The sequence below is a fragment of the Peromyscus californicus genome, unplaced genomic scaffold (genome assembly GCF_007827085.1).
Source record: "Peromyscus californicus insignis strain IS unplaced genomic scaffold, ASM782708v3 Scaffold_7__1_contigs__length_154581171, whole genome shotgun sequence".
Lineage (NCBI taxonomy): Eukaryota > Metazoa > Chordata > Mammalia > Rodentia > Cricetidae > Peromyscus > Peromyscus californicus.
Genome location: NW_026294595.1, coordinates 121,647,992 through 121,667,768, shown reverse-complemented (window position 1 = coordinate 121,667,768; position 19,777 = coordinate 121,647,992). Strand labels below are relative to the sequence as shown.

The 19,777-nt window shown below is 41.1% G+C and overlaps 1 protein-coding gene across 7 annotated transcripts in view; it reads right to left on the bottom strand.

Annotated features, from left to right (window-relative positions):
• The window catches only part of Kiz (kizuna centrosomal protein), a 109,547-nt gene extending 98,310 nt beyond the window's left edge, over positions 1 to 11,237 (bottom strand). For 4 of the 7 annotated variants that reach the window (XR_008215456.1, XM_052726458.1, XM_052726461.1 and 1 more), the window contains exons 1-3: positions 11,040 to 11,237; positions 5,747 to 5,809; positions 3,221 to 3,383 (exon numbers count right to left, since the gene is read on the bottom strand). Coding sequence is in view for 5 of the 7 variants with exons in the window: in XM_052726458.1 (XP_052582418.1) it covers positions 3,221 to 3,383; positions 5,747 to 5,809; positions 11,040 to 11,155 (342 nt within the window). In the remaining 2 variants the exon portion in view is untranslated. The remainder of the gene's footprint in view (positions 1 to 3,220; positions 3,384 to 5,746; positions 5,810 to 11,039) is intronic. The other 3 variants (XM_052726457.1, XM_052726460.1, XM_052726462.1) reach the window with 2 other exon arrangements.
• Between the last annotated feature and the right edge of the window lie 8,540 nt (positions 11,238 to 19,777).

Here is a 19,777-nt window from a genome sequence, read left to right as displayed (position 1 = left end):
GTCTCCAGCATCATGGGCACCCCTGCTTATTCATTCTCAACCCACACTGCTCTAGAGCCACTGCAGAAAATCATAAACTGAGTCATGAGATCAGTAAATTCTTTTTCTGAAAGACTTTAGTATTATATATACAAGAAGGTGGGACAGGCTCATCTCTACAAAGGAGAAGAAACTGACTGAATGTAATTTGAGAAAAACTTCATCTCTCAAAAATTGTTTCAACTTGTTCTCCTTCCTGGAGTTCTACAGATTTGAAATTCATGTGCATTAACTGTGCTCTATTCCAGGACAAAGTCTATGGCATCTGGAGGCATGGACAGCGCACTCTGAACATCTTTCTCTTAAAGTAATTTACCCAAGGTCCTCAGCAAAGGAGGTAAAGATCTGGCATCAAAGTGGAAAAGCATCAAGAGGGAACAGAAGGCTCCATCATAACTAAGGCCAACGCTGGACACCAGCATAAAAGATCAACATCTCCTATGACAAACCTCTGCTTACAGCTAAAGTGACGGTGTCACAAGCTGGGTTTCTGACATTAGTGTTGGGTTCCATGGGCATGAGGCAAGCAAGCAGCTTTGGATTCAGAGTGACTGCTAAATCCAAGTGCTACATGGATCTCATGTCCTTCCAACTGTAGCTACGTGGTCTATTTTATTTCATCAACGGAATTTTTTCAAAACAGGATTTTTTACCCAAAATTCAAAGCAGCATAATCTATGTGATTTTTGAAGCATATTGTAAATAAAACTTTCCATATTCTTACAAAGTTTGTTCTTTTCTGAAAAAAAATGATCCTTTATATTCTTTCCTAGCTCATTATACAAGTTTCTAAAACATATCAGTTATATATAACTAATACTCTCAATAAGATTATTTACAAGGATGATTCCAATTCATTCCTCCAACATTTGATTATAAGGAGAAATCAATCACTGGATAAGGCCACATGATATAAAAATAAGAGGGAATTTTCTATTATTTCCTTTATATATTCCTGCTTTGTCCTCTGCTTTATTTTCTATGTAAAATTTCTGAGTAGTTTACAATGTGGATAGTAGCAACTGCTTCTGAACCTTAAGCACCTGACTGGAATACTTAAAAAAGCTTAAACACAGCTAGTCCCAGAACTTGGTTTTTACATTCTGTTCCCCACTTAAAGCCAGTACAACTCCTTGAGTAAAAGGCTACAGGCAGAGAAGACAAGGCACACTTCCAGCCTCCTGCTGTGCCCTGAAGGAAAAACGGCTCAGAATCCAAAGGGTCATGGAGAAAGAGCACAGGAGCCATCTAATGACTCCCAGTGGCTGCAGGTGTAGCTCAGTATATGTGGCGAGCATGTTTAGGGTACTAGTTTCAATCCCTAGCACCCCAAAATAGAGACTTCCACTGGCTATTTTTGTAAAAACAGGCACAAAAATAACTATTGATAATATACTAATTAAATAAAACCCCCTATGTTCATCATGCTATTGAGAAAGAGGGAGGGGTCGAGGAGGAAATTCCTCTTTGTTATGGAAGTCAGTTAATGGGAGATAGAACTGAAATTGACATTCTGAACAACCTCCGTTATGATAACTCTCTCAGGAAGGCTCATCTACAGATCCCCCAAACCAGTGGGTAAAAGGCTAGTGAAGAATATGATCTTCCAGTGATGCCAAGCCATCACTCCACAAATTATTTCCTTCTAGAGGGAGGGGTTAAAATACCTTAACACAAGTCTCTGGAGATTACCATCATAAGCAACAGCGCAAAGACTTCCTCACTCATGTGGGACCACTTGACATGAGGGACTGCTTTATTGGAAACTACAGGAAACATGATTCACCTGTGGCTATTAACAAATATCAACTGAAATTTGGGCACAGTGTCAAGCCACATCGTCAGGACTCCCTAGCCATGTATGGCTGACTAGTCAGTGCTGTATCAGAACACTGCACAGACACAGGGCATTCTCAGGACTGCACAAAGTTCTGCCAGGCAGTGCTGGTCCAAACCACAGTTCCAGTTCACAGGACATGGGGTAGGAGGTGGGGGCAGATTCTGGATAAGGAACCAAAACTCAAACTTCAAGTGACCAGCAATCGGCTGCCTTTGTCAAAATAGCCAATGCAGAAGAAGAAGAAGAAGAAGAAAAGGAGGAGGAGGAAGAGGAGGAGGAAGAGGAGGAGTAGAAGAAGAAGAAGAAGAAGAAGAAGAAGAAGAAGAAGAAGAAGAAGAAGAAGAAGAAGAAGAAGAAAAAGAAGAAAAAGAAGAAGAAAAAGAAGAAAACATTTGAAATTAGATTAAAATAGACTTTAAAGGTCATGATAATAATATATATCCAAATATCCAAATAACATGTAAACTCTAGTGGCTCATGGTCTAGAAATAGAAGACACTTTTTAGGGAAACTGAAAAAATTCAAATATGAGCTGAATATACTGATACTGTGGATTAGTTATTTAGTTTTAAGGATGATAACAAGAATATAATTATATAAAAGACCACTCTCATGCTTAAGAGCTTAGGAGACAAGTGTCATGATGTTATCAGGAGATTTGACTGCTCAGAAAGAAAAGCCCATGTGCACATGCAAAGCACATACTGCAAAATAGTTAGAAATGTTATATCTAGTGGAGAATGTGTCCATTAGAATAATTCCTTTCATTTTTCTGTATATTTGAAATTTTTGCAATAAAATTAGGCTAGAGAGTAACTGCTAGAGCACATGGGGAAAAAACACTAAAACCAACTTCTACACCCACTATTCTGTTGGGTTAATCTGGCAACAACCCCTGCCATTGCAAATAGCAAGGAAGAAAGCCAAGCTTGGGGCCCTCCAACTCTGGCGTAAGTTTAAAAGCACCATGTAGGCATGCACTAGAAGGGACTATGGTGCCAGAATAAAAGGAAGCCTTGAACAGCAGTCACTGTACCACAGAGGCCAGGTGCATGAAGGTAAACTCCCAGGGAGCACTCCCCAATGCTCCCCACCCCTAATAGAATCTTGACCTGAAGAGAGCAGCCCAGACCAAAAGGACAAAAAAACAGAAAACAAAAAACAAACAAACAAACAAAAAACCAAGGAGTCGACCAAGAGGGTCAAAAGGCTTCTAAAAGGAGCCTTATTGTTGCTTAAGTTCACACATTACCAACAAATAACCCCATGCAGACAACTGAACGCGGCTGCCACCGATCCAGGAAAGCTCTTCCCAACACACTGCAGAAAACAAGATGTCACCTTCAGTTTTTGAAGCTGCTCTGTATTTGTGGTCAAGTGTTCAACATAAGTCTGGACACATTCGAACTTCTTTAAATATCCTTGGTTTCGGACACGAGCCCTCCTTTCAGATTCACATATTTCCTTCAGGTATTTCTTTAGTTTTGCACATTTCAGCTTAGCTCTTAAGACAAAAAAAGGTAGATCTTTAATAATGTAACTCAAATTTAACAAATTTAAGAATAATTTTCTTTAACGAAAATGTTAACAGGACAATAAAAATCTAAGAAATCGTACTCAAAGCATTGAAGCCCAGGGGACAGAATGCATATATAGTATTAGAGAAAGAAAATTATTATGGTATCACTACGGTATCGAATCGGTCACAGCATGACACAGCTCTCCTGAGAAACGCAACAGTACCACTTGATACCACAGTAAAGACCCCTATGCTGCTGAGACAGCTCTCACTATGCAGCCTAGGATGGGTTGAAACCTGCAGTCCTCCTTCCCTGGTTTCACCAGTATGAATACTACAGGTGTGCAGCACCATGCCCGACTGCACCACATCCAGCTACATGGATATCTTTCTTTCTGTGTTTCTGTCTTTTGTTTTGTTTTGTTTTCTGCCTCTGCTTCCTGAGCGCTAGGATTAAAGGTGTGCACCACCACACCCAGCTCTGGATTTATTTCTTAAACTGAAATACGGTTTTAAGAGCAGTGTCTCTTTAGTCATATTCACATGCATACAGAGCCAAGTTTTTATACGACAAGCAATTTTCAAATTAAATGCTCATATAAAAGCAGAATCAAAATATAAACTATAGTACATAAAATTAAGAAAATTTAAAATACAAAAGCTATCATTGAAATAATGTAAAAATGTATTAGACATTACAACAACATATAAGTGAAATATTTTGTAGTAATATATAAACTGTGAGAAAACTTTTGGAGACTCTTATCCAAATTGTAATACTAAAAGGCATACTAGATAGCTCAAAGTACACAACCTTCTCTTCTCATAGACCAATATGCTAATTTTCTTCCTTCTTTACAACTATCTGAACCATAAATGAGTACCTTATGGAGCATTTATATTTTTAGTCCAGTAAGGTATTTTATATTCTCCCATCCACATATGTATTTACCTTCCCAGTACAGATTTTCAAAGATGCTAGAAATATTCAAAATTAATCAACATCAGATCTTAAACCTCTAACTCTAGGCCAACAAACTTTCAGAAATCCCTGCCCCACCCCTCCAATCTCTGGGGCAGTGGTGGGGAGTGTTTAAGTATGAATGTGTGCTCTAGGGTATCTCTGGGGCAGTGGAGGGGGGGGAGTGTTTAGATATGAATGTGTGTTCCAGTGTAAGTCAGAGGACAAGCTCAGCTGTCAGTCCTCACCTTCTACCTTGTTTGAGACAGGGTCTCTTGTTGTTCACCACCGCATATACCAGAGTACCTGGCTCACAAATTCCTGGGGAGCTCTGGTCTCTGCCTACCATCTCCATGTGGGATTTCAGACATGCACCACCATGTCTGGCTTTATGTGGACTCTGAACTTAAGTCCTCAGGCTTGCCTGGCCAGGGTTTACTCACTGAGCCATCTCCCCAGCCCAGAAGATTATCATACTAATGATACTGTGCTTTAACTGTGATTGGCTGTCTTCATTTTTCCTTCTGAATAAAACAATCTACCACTGTTTTGACTGCCCATATCTGCATTTTTGACACAAATGATAGTCATGGAGGAAGACCCAACATACTCTTATCTAGAGACTTAATAAAGCTGCCGAGTAGCCATATCACCACCCAAATCCTCGTCCTCATTCTTGCTATTAACCTTCAAAGCTGATCGTGTAAGTCATCCATCCACCCAAGCAAGCATGGTAATCACTGCATGCTGAAGGCTATGAGGGAAGGGAAGGAACTTCTCAGAACAGCCTGTCCTAGCTGAACCTGCAAGGAGGCCCTCCCAGGGCAACAATTTTTCAGGTAAGGGTTGAGAGATGGATAAAAGCTAGCAGATCAGCTGTAACAATTACATGCCTTAACCACTGCAGAAGCTAAATATGTTTAAATAAGAACCAAAAAGACTATACTGCTCTATTTTTCCCAACCCCCCATACTGCCTTATTTTAAGATATTTAAGTAAAACCATATTCTGAACTAACACAAAAACTAAATAATGAAGAAAATGTTTATTTATAATATATACAATTAATAGCATTTAATTCAAATTATCATGCATTAAAATAAAATAATAATAAAAATATTCTAACTATAAAAACTATGACATAATAGTAGGGGTTAAATTGGCTTTTTTTTTTTTTTTTTTTTTTTTGAGGAACAGGGTCTAAGTAGTCCTAGATGGCCTGGAACTCACTATGTAGACCAGGCTGGCCTCAAACTCATAGAGACAGGGATCCGCCTGCTTCTGCCTCCAGAGAGCTGAGAGTAATGGCGTGTGCTTCCACCACCGCCTGGCAGGGATTACATACTGACTACAAACAAGCTGGACAATCATCACTGTCATCTCTCACCTGCACTTATCAGACTTATTGTATTCATAAAGCTTGTCTTCCAGGTCAAATCTCTTCTTTTCACTGTAATATAAAAACAAAACAAAACAAAAGTCACTGTATCGTACAAGCTAATGTATTTACACCATGACGTCTTTGAAACTGCACCTCTGTGAGACTTGTTTCATCAATCCATTTAAAAAGGAGACAATGTCATGGGTGGCTGAAACAAAGACCCATCTCCAAGGAAGTAGAAGAAATAGGGGGAACACCAGTATGAAGCAAAAAATCAAGATTCTCAACATCAGTGGAGCACTGTCGTGCATGCCTATAAACCCAGCATGTAAGAGGCTGTGGCAAGAGGATCAGGACACTGAGGCCAGCCTGAGGTACATAGTGAAAACCTACTGAAAAACAAAATTGACAGAGATTCTCCAAGTAAGGGAAAATGTTTGAGGCCAGCCAGGGACACATAAGACCTTGTCTCAGAAAGCAAACAAACAAAAAGACTGAACTCAGAATAAACATGGAAAGGACACTCACTGTATACTTATTTCCACATTAGAAATATGTATTGAGATCATGATTATTAAACCTTCAAGGTTCTATAACCAATTGGGTGCTTAACTAATGACAAATGAATGACAAGATGGTACAGTGTAGCAGGAATCTTAAAAGTTCTTATTAATGAACATAAACCTGGAGCAGGTATTGGGGTGAATGCTGGAAGATCAGAGAAGCAAAACAAGCCACAGCCACCTCACCTCACCAGTTCCTAAGCTGATCCTGTTTCCTCAGGCTGGAAGCCTTTGAGTTCTCATCCAAACGGATCTCAGCTGAACTGCTTCTCTAAAGCCTGAAAGCTTAACCAGCTCTAGTTCCTGGTCCTCACACCTTATATACCTTTCTGCTTTCTGCCATCACTTCCTGGGATTAAAGGCGAGTCACCATGCCTGGCTATTTCCAGTGTGGCCTTGAACTCACAGAGATCCATGCCTCCAGAAGGCTAGGATTAAAGGTGTGAGTGCCACCATTTTCTAGCCTCTGTATCTAGTGGCTGTTCTGTTCTCTGACCCCAGATAAGTTTATTAGGGTGCACAATATTTTGGGGAACACAATACCACCACAGTACAAGGAATTTGCGCTTAAATTACAAGGACAGACAGATCTTTAAGTACATCTAGGATGCTATGCTGCCATGGTATTATGGCCAAGATGAATGACTGAATTCTGATCATGAGGAATCATCTAAAGGACCCAGCTTGGGAGTTACTGTCCAGAAAACTCAAGAAATTGTCAGGAACATGACCAACAAGGACAGACGAAAAGAAACAAAAATCACTCCAAGAAGACAGAAGAGATATGGCACACAAAATGCAAACCATGTTTCCCAATGAAACTCTAGACCAGAAAGGACCAGAAAGAAAAGGGGACATTGCTGGGACACCTGGTGTCTGGCATGAGTGTGTGGGCTGATACAGCAAGGCTGGGTACCTGTGAGAGCCGTACTGTGCTTATATAAAAGAGCATTCTTATTTTTTTTAAGTACATTAAAGAGTTTAGTGGTGATGGGCTATCACACCTGCAATTTCAAATATTTCAGAGAAGAGCATGATTTTAAATAGGTGTATGGGAAGAGAAAATTACAATATCGGCACTTCAGAAGAATCTGGGTGAGGAAAACACTGGAGGTTTTTGTCCCATATCTGAGACTTTGCTATAAGCCTGACTTTTTAAAGATAATTTTTAAAATGAATCTGTGGTATCTAGTAAAAAAGGGCCACCATTTCTTCAAAAGTCCATCATCACCTCCCAAACTGCAAGTTCTTTTTAATAATGATGTAAAAATCGTTGTTCTCAGTCCCCTCTTCAGAGGATGCAGACACCTGCTAATCATACTTCCTCTCTCCAAACACTTCATATCTTAGCAACCACAGTCAGACACATTGTGGCTCTCTATTCCATGCAAAAATGGTGCTGATCTTGCCAACTCCTCATCTCCTAACTCCCTCCTCCACACTGCTGCATCTCTGAATGGTAATCCTTCATATGAGTTTTAAACATAAGGCTTAAAAACTAGATATTTACCTCAATGAAAGTCAGAGGGTAGGATCACTATGCTATGCCTACATATCAAATCTCTATTTCAGAATCTCTGAAATGCCCAAACCTGAGATGCTTACTTACATAGCCCATGCTTCAGTCACTTGTACCCCTCATCTGGGTTTTCACAGCTGGGCTGTTCTACAAGGCTGTATGTTCTGCATTTTAAGGCACTTGTTCTGTCTGTGCCTCAGTACTACAATTTTCCATCACCCTCAGCTCTACTCAACTAATATGTCAGTGTCAATTTCTGGACCATTATGATAGGTTACCCTGAATCAATATCACCATTGAAAATAACTGGGGCTGGTTAATGGACCTTTCAAAGGATGTTTTTATATACAATAATTGTTAAGCATCAGTCCCACTTATATGTTTCTACCACACTTGTGGGCACTATACACACTGCAACATGTCACTCCATTAGACTCTTTTAGATTCAATTATTGACTTTCACGACAATGCAGAGAAAGCACTACATACAAACTGAAAAACATTCAAGCTATAAAATTACACCTATGTGTGAATACAGAGAAGATGACTGAGGATCAAAATATGGCAGTTTCAAAGGAAAAGCCCAGCTATCAGATCAGCTAACATTTCAATGCCTGCCTCTAAAAGGGTTGAGAAGAGTGAACTGTGTTTATTGTTGCCGTTAATCTCCTGCGTCTCCAAAGTTTCTAAATTGATAAAGCACTTCCAAGCATTCCTACTGCTATTCAAATCACAACACTTGGGATGACCATGGACTTTCAGGAGACAGTGCTCCCTATGCTGAGACTGGCTTTTAATTTTGAAACGTTATTACATTTATTTTGTGTGTGTGTGTGTGTGTGTGTGTGTGTGTGTGTGTGTGTGTGCGTGCATGTGTGTGTGCTCACACACATTCATGTGTGGCAGTCAGAGGACAACTTTCATGAGTCATTTTCCTCTTCCCACCTTGCAGGTGGGATCAAACGCAGGTCATTAAGTTTGGCAGCATGCACCTTTACTTGCCGATCCATTTCACCAGCCCAGCTTTAATTTTTTAAAAGCCCACTAATCTAGTTTTTTTTTTTAAGTGAGTCTTTATTTTACATATTAATCTAGTTCCCTCATCCTTCTGAAGAACCAAGGTTCAAAAAGGCCAGATGACCCTTTTCAAGCTCTCGGGACTTGTCACGGCCAGAACTCATGATCTTACTGTAGTGCTCTCTCTAAAGATATTTGCGTCTCTATCTTGTGTATAGCATGCATTAATTAGAATTACTTACAGATTCTTAAAATGAAAAATGATCACACACGGCAACAGATTTACACTGACTTAAAAATAAAACAAATCTTCAAATGCAGGACCATGAACAGGGCATAAAATGTGACTCCAATTTCTTCTGTAACTTCAACAACCTTACCTTGCTTAATAATTAAAGTAAGAAGTGTTAGACATAAAGTGGATAATCATTACACGGTTATTGTACCATAAGGACCATAAACAGCCAGGTGTTTCTAGCACAGGAGGCAAAAATAACTCACCATTAACTTAGTTCAAAAAGAATGTCATTTAAATCAGTAACATTTTAAGAGCAGATCGTTGGCTATGAAACACAAATAAGTAAAAACCCAAGGTAACTAACTACACCACTCTGCAACTACAGCAGTGAGCTAACGGCACTGAGACAGACAGTCTTGATTTTTAATTACACAGTATGTAAAGACACTTAATAGCACCTTGGAGGACTAGGAAAGGATCATTATTTAGTGACAATATGAGGCCACTGTGCTCCACAGAAGCCATTCGTAACACCTAGACACGAGCTACTTGACTCTTGGATTCCACTTATAATAAATTCAAATAGTTCACAAAACACCTCTCTCATCACATGGACTACACTGCAAGCCAAAGGATCTGCTAGGTGTCATTTCTTCCCTCCCAGAATTCTCAATGTAGGCAAAGAAAAAAAAAAAGTAAAAAGTCACTTGTGCTCTCCCTGAAAGTGCGTAAGCAAGCAGAAGGTACAAACATTAGGAAAAGCATTTGGAAAAGAAAAGCTCTGCAGGGAATGATACATACTTTTTTAAGACAGGATCTCACTATGCTGCCCTGGCTGACCTGGAACTCATTATGTAGCTTAGGCTGGCCTTGAACCTGTAGTCCTCCTATTTCTGCCTCTTCAGCATACACGACCACCAGCATACCCTTAACTGGTTAATTTTTTTTTTTTTAAGTGGATGATTAAAAGATCCCTAGGGTAGGAGAGCAAGAGTGTGTCAGAAAGAAAACAGGATGTAGGAAGGAGATAAGCCATGGAAAGGACAGTTAAGGCCTGTGGTAAATAGTTTACAAATAACTAGACAAAAATTAAGTCTAGCATAAGATGCAATTCCCTTGAAAAAAAAAATCACTTACTTTACCTCACCTGCAATTACTGTTATCATCTTAGAACTGTTACAGCCCTCCTGGTCCATCTGAATGATTCTGTAACTTTAACACTCATTAAATGTTTTATTTATCAAGAGATCCAAAAATCTATTTCCTTTCTTGTCAACTAATGAGATTTCTAAGCCAAATTAATTTGGCAGCTAAAATAAGTGTTCCAACAACTTATCTTTCATGTGGTTATTTATAGTCAATTGCTTTATAATTTTCTCTATTTATGCATTCTTAGATCTAGCTGTCTCCAGTGGTTCTCATCTTTCATGTCTTAATCAAAGGCAATCCCAAGCCTCGAAGCTGAACTCGTTGAAAATTTCATCCCTTCACTATAAATTTAGGGAGCCCCAGACACCTTCAAATGACTCCAGCATTTTAACAGGGCATGGGTTTTAAACATACACACACATCACCTCACTCCAGCCTGTATTCCTAGACCTGTCATCATTGATGCAGTGTGTGTGTCAAACTAGGGTGACAATCTGAAGAGAGAGTGGGGAGGGGGCCGTAGAAGAGGACTAGAGAAATTCACAAGGCTTGATGGAGACTGGCAGGCAAAAGAACTACTCTCACTTCCGGCCGCATCCTCAGGCTGAGGGACCCGGCTTTAGTTGCACCTAACTCAAACATAGGGTCATTTGCGGTGAACTTTATGCTCCGGACCCCATCCGGAACTACTGGTAGGTCGCAGGCGGGTCCCGGGCCTGGTGACTCATTGGCGGGGAATGGGAAGAAACGCCAGACAGGGTACCCAAAGCTCTCAGTGGCGCACTGACTCCCCGCCCCGTCCCGCCGCCGTACCTGTCCCGCAGCGCCTGCTGGAGCTGGCCCACCCTTTCGTAGTAGCTGGGACTCGCCAAGGGCGCGGACGCGGCGGGGATCGGGCGCACGCCACCGCCACCGCGCCCTCGCGGCATCGCCCCGGGGCAGCGCGAGGGCCTGCGTTGCCAAAGGAGACCGCCCCGACATGCACCGCGGGTAAACAAGGAGCCGGGCCGCCTGAAGAGGGCGGGGCAGAGGCGGGACGCCGAGGAGGCGGGGCAAGGTGCCGTGCGGGGGCGGAGCGGAGGCTGAGATCCAGGCCGGGCGGCGAACCCTGGTGGTACAGGCTACAAAGGGACCAGAAGCCAAGAGAGCTGCGTCACCTTCTCTCTGCTGCAGCTGTGTTTCTCTTCCCTGCTCCTGCTGTAGAATCCCTTCCAACTGTACTCACCTTTTCAGATGCGGTTTCTTGCTTCCCACCCCTTTCCCTGCCTCATCTTAGAATTTGCAGAGACACCCTGTGGCAAGGTTGTTTTGCTACCAGCACTTAAGAAAGCAAAACAAAAAGCCAGAAGAAGAAAAAAAAAAAAATACTCAGCAGATGTATGCAGTGCCGTGCTGTCCTTAGAACGTGATGGCTCCATTTGCCATCAACCTTTACAGGCGACGAAGATTTGGTTTCTAACTAGTTACTTGTGAATCAGACAATTTACTTCTGCCGACAATCCTCCAACAAGGCCTGGAGCCAGACTCTCTCCCACTGCTCAGCTGTGACCATGGAAAAGCCAAGGCACACCAGAGTGAATTAGGCAGGCGTTGACAGCAAGATTAACCTAACCTTAGATCAATCAAAATGAATTAGTGGTTATAAAGGCCCAGAACAGAGTATCAGTTTTTATCATTGCCTCCACGAACATGGCAAAAGGCTTCCGGAAGAAAGACAACTGTATTCTAAAACCCATTTGGAAGGGAAAAATAAAAATTAAAAAAAAAAATGTTATACACACATATACAGAGTCACTGTGTGGTTCCTTATTATACACTTTTTTGGGTTTCTTTTCCCAAATCAGTAGTTCACTTATATGCAAAGTGTCACTTAAATCAAGTCTTCTTTAATAGTAAGTCAGGACACTGTGGGGCTTGTCCAGTATCTGAATGGGGGTGGGGCTGTGTGTTAAAAAGTTTGCAACAGTCAACCATTCTTCAATGTACAAAAAACAAAACTCAATTGAAAATTAAGACATAATGAATCCCAGGTGTTTCTGGAAGCATTTGTCCATGTTTCATACCTTGACATAGCATGTTCACTATGCACTGTGTATATCCATCACACTCTGACTTAAAATACTAAATTGGTCATTAGGGAAAGCAATGAAATGCTCAAAGGTCAGCAACATATGATTATGATTTTACTGAGCTTTCCTTCCCCATACTGTCTGCCTAAATGTTGAAAGGTACAAATTAAACTGGACTGGACAATAACCATGTAATCTCAGCACTCAGTGAGTGAGGCAGGAGGATCTCTAATTCCAGACAGGCCTTACAGACCCTGCCTATTAAAAAAAAAAAAACGTGGGCCAGGGAGGCAGATCAGCAATCCAAGGATGCTTTTTCTGCAGGTATGACAACCTGCATTTGATTTTATTCCCCCAAGTTGTCCTCTGACCTCCACTTGTGCACTCTAACACACATGCATCCATACTCATGCACACACACACACACACACACAATATTCATCTAATTAAAATGTCATATATCAGGATAATATATCATATCATATCATATCATATATCAGTAAAATAGGGTTTTTCCTCCTGTCTTCACCACTATATCTTTATAAGAATGTGGACATCAAGGATAGAATTCTGACTCCTTTCCTAATCCAATTTCCCACACCAGGTTCAGGGTTGCATGATGAGATGCCTCACCCACAGTAGGGCTGGATGTGCCCTACTTTCTCTCCATTCAACAAATCCCATCTGCATCCATAAGCCTATCTCAGCCTCCTTTTGGCCTAAAGCTAAACACTAGTGTTGGCTCCTTGTAAGAATGGCCCAGAAAAGAGGTCTCTGAGGCCCTGGAAAGCAATTTGGGACTCTTTGAACAGGAAATGCTAGGGTTCTGGGTACCTGGGACTGTGTTCTAGGAGATGTGTATTTGTGCACCCCCATGGGCATGTGCTTGACTTTGGGGCCTCCTTTCCTCACGTGAAATGACCAGAGAAGGACAAGAACAGATCTGTGATATGCAGAGCTAGTACAGGACCCTCATGTCCCACGGATAGTTAGCATGAATGTGATTTATACTTAATCTATCAGCTCATTATATCAAGTTGATCCAAGCTTGTGTGCTGAGGTTTATTTTACTAATTATAGTGTGTGATGATTCATCTTCATTGTCAACTTGATTAGATTTGGAATCACCTAGGAGACACATCTCTGGGATGGGGATATTTCCAGAGAGATTTAACTGAAGGGAAAGATCCATCCCGAATGTGGCCTGCAGCATCCCACGAGCTGCAGGGCCAGACTGCATAGAAACAGAAAACGTGTGTCAGAATTCCCTGTTCCTTGTTTCCTGGCTCTGCCCAGATGTGAGGAGTTGCAGCTGCACACTTTTGCAGTCACGAACTCTGCCATCTCTTTCTTACCATAGTGGACTCTTCCCTCTTAACCCGGGAACCAGAACAAATCCTTCTTAAGTTGCTTCTCTCAGCATTTGGTCACAGCTTTGAGAAAAGTAACCTATACATAGACAATTAAAGTTTTACTACAATCCTGACAAAAATAAATACCTTTCGTAACCCCCTCAAGGCACATGAGCAAACAGACCCTAACCCCCAGACTACTCTAATGTCCAAATGGGCTGTTTTTAGCCCCTTAAGACGCAGGCAGCCAAGCTCCACCCTAAAGAAAAAAAGGCCAAGATCAGACCACAAAAGCCCACCAATCCCTGGACTTGCCCCAAGATTGGATCACAAAATTCCACCAATCCCAGGCCACCCTAGAAAGCTTGCACCCTCAAGAAGTCCTCCATAAAGCATGTCTCCTGCTCAGCTCTTTGCTGCTTCTCTCCTAAGCAGAGGCAGCCATCCTCTTCTGTCTTTCCCAATAAATCACTTGTGTGAGGTTTGTTGTGTGGCGTGACTTTGTGGTATTCCTTGGCTCCTGACTGCCAGGATACCTTTCCCCTCAGAGCTGTAACACTTACGCCTTTTATTTTTAAGATATTTTATTTAGGTCTGCACATTCTTCCAAGATAACAATTTTATAATTATGTTCAGAAAATAGCACAGAGTAAGCAGGTAAGACAGCCCTTTAGCATCCCTGCCCCTGCCTCTGTTTTTTTGTTTTTCCAGACATGGTTTCTGAGAACTCACTCTGTAGACTAGGCTGGTCTCAAACTCAGAGATCCACCTGTCTCTGCCTCCTGAGTGCTGGTATTAAAGATGGGCACCACCACACCTAGCTAGTATCCCAGTTTTTATCAGGTCAGTTTAGAAGAATCTAAAATTAAATATAGTTAAACAATAAATATTCAAAAATAATTAAAATGCTCAGGCTATGATTGACACCTTAATGACATAATAATGTTGATAATGGAGAGCCTCCTTTATCAACACTAACACATAGCAAATAGAAAGACTATTTCTAAAGTATTTATGCCAAAAGTATACATTTAGAATAATGATAAACATTTAATGAATTCAGGATTCTTCACTTTAAATATTTAATTAGGGACAGACTCTGTTTTAATATTTTTCTTTAGTTCCTCTAGTAGCCTGCCTGGACTGTAAACCACTGAGATGACTTGGGTTGTCAAATGCTACTGCAAGTATAAAGATGAACTAGAAGTGAGAAGGACTCTGACTTCAGCCCCTTATTTAATTTAATTTAATTAATTTTTTGTTGTTTAAAAAAGGCTCTTGTTACGTAGCGCCGGTGGCCTACAACGCACTACGTAGACTATACTGGCCTAGAACTCATGACAATGCTCTTGCTTCTGCCTCCTGGATACTGGAATTACAGGTTCATTCTATCACTTTTGACTTTGGTCCCCTCATTTTAAAGATGAAGAAAAAAGTCATGTAGCTGGTAATCTGTGTAATTTAGTTCAAAATATGTGTCCCCAGTAAGCCAACAGTATCGGAAGTCAGTGTGTCTCAGGCCAGCATTCATATGGGTCTTTGGATAAGCTACATGAAACTGTTATGTCTGTTAATTAAAGAAATTGAATGAAATGATGACATGGCTTTTGGAAATACGTTGAAATTAGAATTGTAACTTTTAAAAGATAAATACCATGTCCTTCCCCCCCACCTTTGATTGAGCCCTTGAGCATGTTAGATAAATGCTCTACCACTAAATTTCCACATGTGTGCACATGTATATTGGGGGATTCCTCAGAATCTAGAAGAGGGTGTGAGATCCCCTTAAAGCTGGAGTCACAGACAGTTGTGAGCTTATGGGTGCTTGGAACAGAACTGAGGTCCTCTGCAAGAGTAACCAGCTCTCTTAACCATCTCCCCAGCCCTCTCCTCCATTTTTTCCATACTTTGTATAGCTAATTCAGTAACTGGCTGAGTATTGTATAAGTTCACTAGCGCTGCTACAGCAGAGTATGGCAGTGTAGAAGGCTAAAGCAATAGGATGCACTGTGTCACATCTTAGAAGCTAGAAGTTCAAGATGGAATTCTCTGCAGGGCTGGTTCCTTCCTTAGGCAAGAAAAATCCCCATGCCTCATTCTAGATTCTGGTGGGTTGGAGACAATCTTTGGTATTCTTTGGTTGGGAGACAATGTATCCCAGTCTTGATATTCATACAGAGTTTTCCCCATCTTAATGATTTTAAAACAAATCATTTCCCCCAGGCCCTACTTTTAAACACCGCAGGCATATTAATTTTCTACTCTGTTAATACCTCACAGTGGGCACTAAATTTTGGTAATGAAACCCTGGATGACACACTCAAACCATATCCAAACCACAGCATTTGAGATGTATAGAATATACACTATGTCACCCAGAGTTTTTCTTATGTGGACATGATTGTTGTTGGTGAAGAAAATGTATTTACATAGAATGTGTTTTCTACATGTTATGATGTTACATTTTATGTACACCATTCTGTTTTACTCACCCCTGCCTCTTCACCCTCCCCTTAGTCATGGCACTCAGAAAAACAACATCCTTTCTAGAAGTTAAAGTCTTTAGGACCATGTTTGGTTAATGAAACATGGCCTCAACTATATACACCTTCTTGGCTTGGCTCCAAAGCAGCGGCACAATCCTCCCAGTTTTTATTTGTTGGCTGGCCAGATGCAGAGTACCCAGTGGAGTACCCTCAGACCTTAAGAGAAGAGTGAATGACTGCAAAGCACAGGAAAAGTGAACAAAGCAATAAACAAACCCTTGTGTTGTGCACCTCTGGCATTTTGGGGTTGTTTGTTTCAGAAGCTAGATTATATAATCTGACTCATACACAAATGCATTAAACTATTTTTCCATAAAATGCTCAATGAGTATTTCTGTATCTAGATGGTAAGGAGACTACAAACCTAGAACAGAAAGATTAACAGTTAGTGTCAGCCATGTATATGTGCCCATAGTCCCACTACTAAAAAGTGGAAATAGGATAATTTTGAATTTGAAGCCAGGCTATGTTGCATAACAAGACCCTCTCCCAAAAAATAAAAAAAGGTCAAAGTCAAGGCTGTATATAGTGAAGAACTATCTAAAGCAACTCTGTCCCATGAGACTTCATGCAATGATGGAAATGTCCTCTTTAACTCTATGCTAGCCACTAGCCACATATGGCTACTTCATAATTCAAGGTGGTTAGTACAACTGAGGAATTGAAATTGTAATAATTAATGTATAAATTGGCATGTAGCTCCTAGTTGTTGTGTTGGACAGTACAGATCTAGACATAAAGTGGAAAGATAAATAAACATGGTAGAGAGAGAGAGGACACATGGTGCCAGAAAGTGGGAAGGTAGGAACTATAGGTGAGATATCCTTGGTGAAAGGCAATGGGTTCCAGAAGGGAGGTATGACGATTAATTTTATGTGAGAAGCCAGCTGGGCCTTGGTGCTAATTTGATCAATCACAAGTCTAGATGTTGTTGTGAAGTTGTTTTCTTAGATGTGTTTAATTATTTAATCAGGAGACGTTGAGTAAAGCAGATGACCCTGTGTTAGTTCATTTTCTATGCTATAAGAAAATAGACGAGACTGGATACTTTATGAATGAAAGGTTTATTAGCTTGTATTTTGGAAGGCTGTAAGACCAAGGTCAAATGGCCTCTCGGTTTGGTCTCTGGTGAGAACCTAATATCAGATGACATTAGAATGATGAAGCAGCTATGACAGAGATCACATGGTGACACGGGAAGCCAGAGACAGCATCAGGGTCCAGGCAGTTTTAAGATCAGCACACTCAGGAGAACAGCCCGAGGTCCCACAAGAGCTGTCAATCTCTTCTGAAAGGAGCACCCACAGTGACTAAGTAATTACTCTGCATTAAGTGCCATCTGAGAACCGAGAAATGTGGTACCACTTCAAGACCAAGACCATGATGAAGACTAAGCTTCCACCACATGAACACTTGGGGGATACATTGAAATCCTATCTAAACCACAGCATCTGCATACCTGGATGGGTCTGATCTACACAGCTAAAGGTTTAGAAGATAAGACTGATAGCCCCTACAGTCTTGTAAGCCAATCCCCCCCCCCAATGTATCTCCTGCTGATTCTGTTTCTCCAGTGAGTCTTGACTAATACAGAAAGGTGTGGGATTGCTAACAGCATTTTGCTTAGAGACATTGAGATGATAAGCTATTGGTGGTTTAATAAAAGAACAGAGAAGTCATGTATGAGGCCTTGGTTTCAATCCTGGCAATGTTAGTAAACAAAAAACGTCAATGAATAATTTCCTCATTTTGTTTTGAATCAGAGAAACCAACAACTTGTAAATTCCTGGGCTACCAGAAAGCTAAATAATAGCTAAAACATAGAATGTGAGAATAGTAAGAGGAAAATGAAATGTTAAAGGCATTGCTAAATGAGATAGACTCACTTTGTCTCATAGCCCTTGTCTACAATAAAGTCCTTGAATCAGCTCCCCTGAGTTCTCCATGACTGTGCCTCTGTAGGAGCCCTCTGAGGAGCTAGACCTGAAGCATCAAATCCTTGTACACTTTGCCCCTTGAGGAGCTGGACCATGGCTTTGTGCACCAGTCAGGGACAGGTCTGCAGCCCTGAGTGTGTGAGTGACAGGTTGTAGGTGTTGACAACACACGTGGATTGATCTTATAATGCCAAGATTCTCCTCAAAAACCATTTGGTGGATTTCATAATTGTTTGCCACTTGGATGCACTTCTCACCAGGGTTCAACAAGTACTCCTAACTACAAGGGTTGGAAACAAAAGACACTCTAGGCTTCTCTTATGATGATGCACTCACAGGCAGGTTAAAATTAAAGAGTTTTTGCATAATAAATGCCATTTAATTTCATAGCTACATGTTCATGTTTACGGGGTGAGAAGGCACTGGTGGAGAATGTTGCACTTCTCATGTGTTCAATTATCCACAAGTCTTTGTAGAAACGTAGGCTTCATTCATTCCTGGGGCATCTCAGTGGTGACAACACAGAGAACATTCTCCCTACTCCAAGTACTTACACTGTGTCCTTGAGGAGTGGTTGAACAGAGGTTGAGAATTTTGATTCAGGTGCATCATCAGTGTGGTAAAATGTTGCCTGCTCTTACAAACTGTGTGCCTTGGGCAGAATGATTATCTTTGCTGTGTCCCAAAACTGTCACTTATAAAACGGTGGCAGTATCAGTGCCCTCCTCTCTCAGGGCTGTTGAGAAGATTAAACGCGGTAAAAACTGTGTGATGTTTTTAGAATTATGCCCAGTAGAGTTGTTCAATCAACACAAGCTGCCATTGTTTGTTTAGAAGGCAAGAAAAAAATCCTATGGGAGGCAGAGAGTGGGGTCAAAGGGTAGGCCTTATTTACCTCATGGTCTTGCATCATACAGTGTCTTAGGTTTTGCTTTTTGCTTTTTTATGGAGGCTGGCTTCCAAGGATTCCCATTCTTCATTATTGTTTCTGAAGCAATAATCATGCAAATTCAGTTGTGAAAAAATCCTCTCGTCCCTGCCAGCAACCCTTCCATTTCTTCTCCTGCTTTCTTAATGTGGCCTTCTTGAGTTATTCAAAACATGTATCTGTCTGTGTCTATAGGTAGATAGGAAACTACTTTAAAGACTTTTTATTCAGGGTTTTTTGTTTTGTTTTGTTTTGTTTTGTTTTGAGAGTAGAGGGAGTGAACACTACAGTATGCCTGTGGAAGTCAGATGACAACTTATGGGTTCTTTCCTTCTACCACGTAGGGGCCTGGGATCACACCCAGGGCATCAGTCTTGATGGCAAGCACCCTTCCCTGCTCAGCCATCTGGCCAGTTCCATTAACTATGAGACAAGGTTTCTTTGTGCAACAGACCTGGCTGTCCTGGAACTCTCTTTGTAGACCAGACTGGCCTCAAACTCACAGAGATCCACCTGGGTCTGCCTCCTGAGTGCTGGGGTTAAAGGTGTGTGCCACCACAGCCCAGCTCCACTATTTTTTTTCACTCATTGTTTTGTGTCTTGTGTTTCAGCTAATGTATCTTGGAGAGATATATAGACATCAGTCTGTACATCTACATCAAGATTTATTTTTTTTCTTACGTGCATATTGTGTACATAGCTGCATGTGTGTGTGTGCC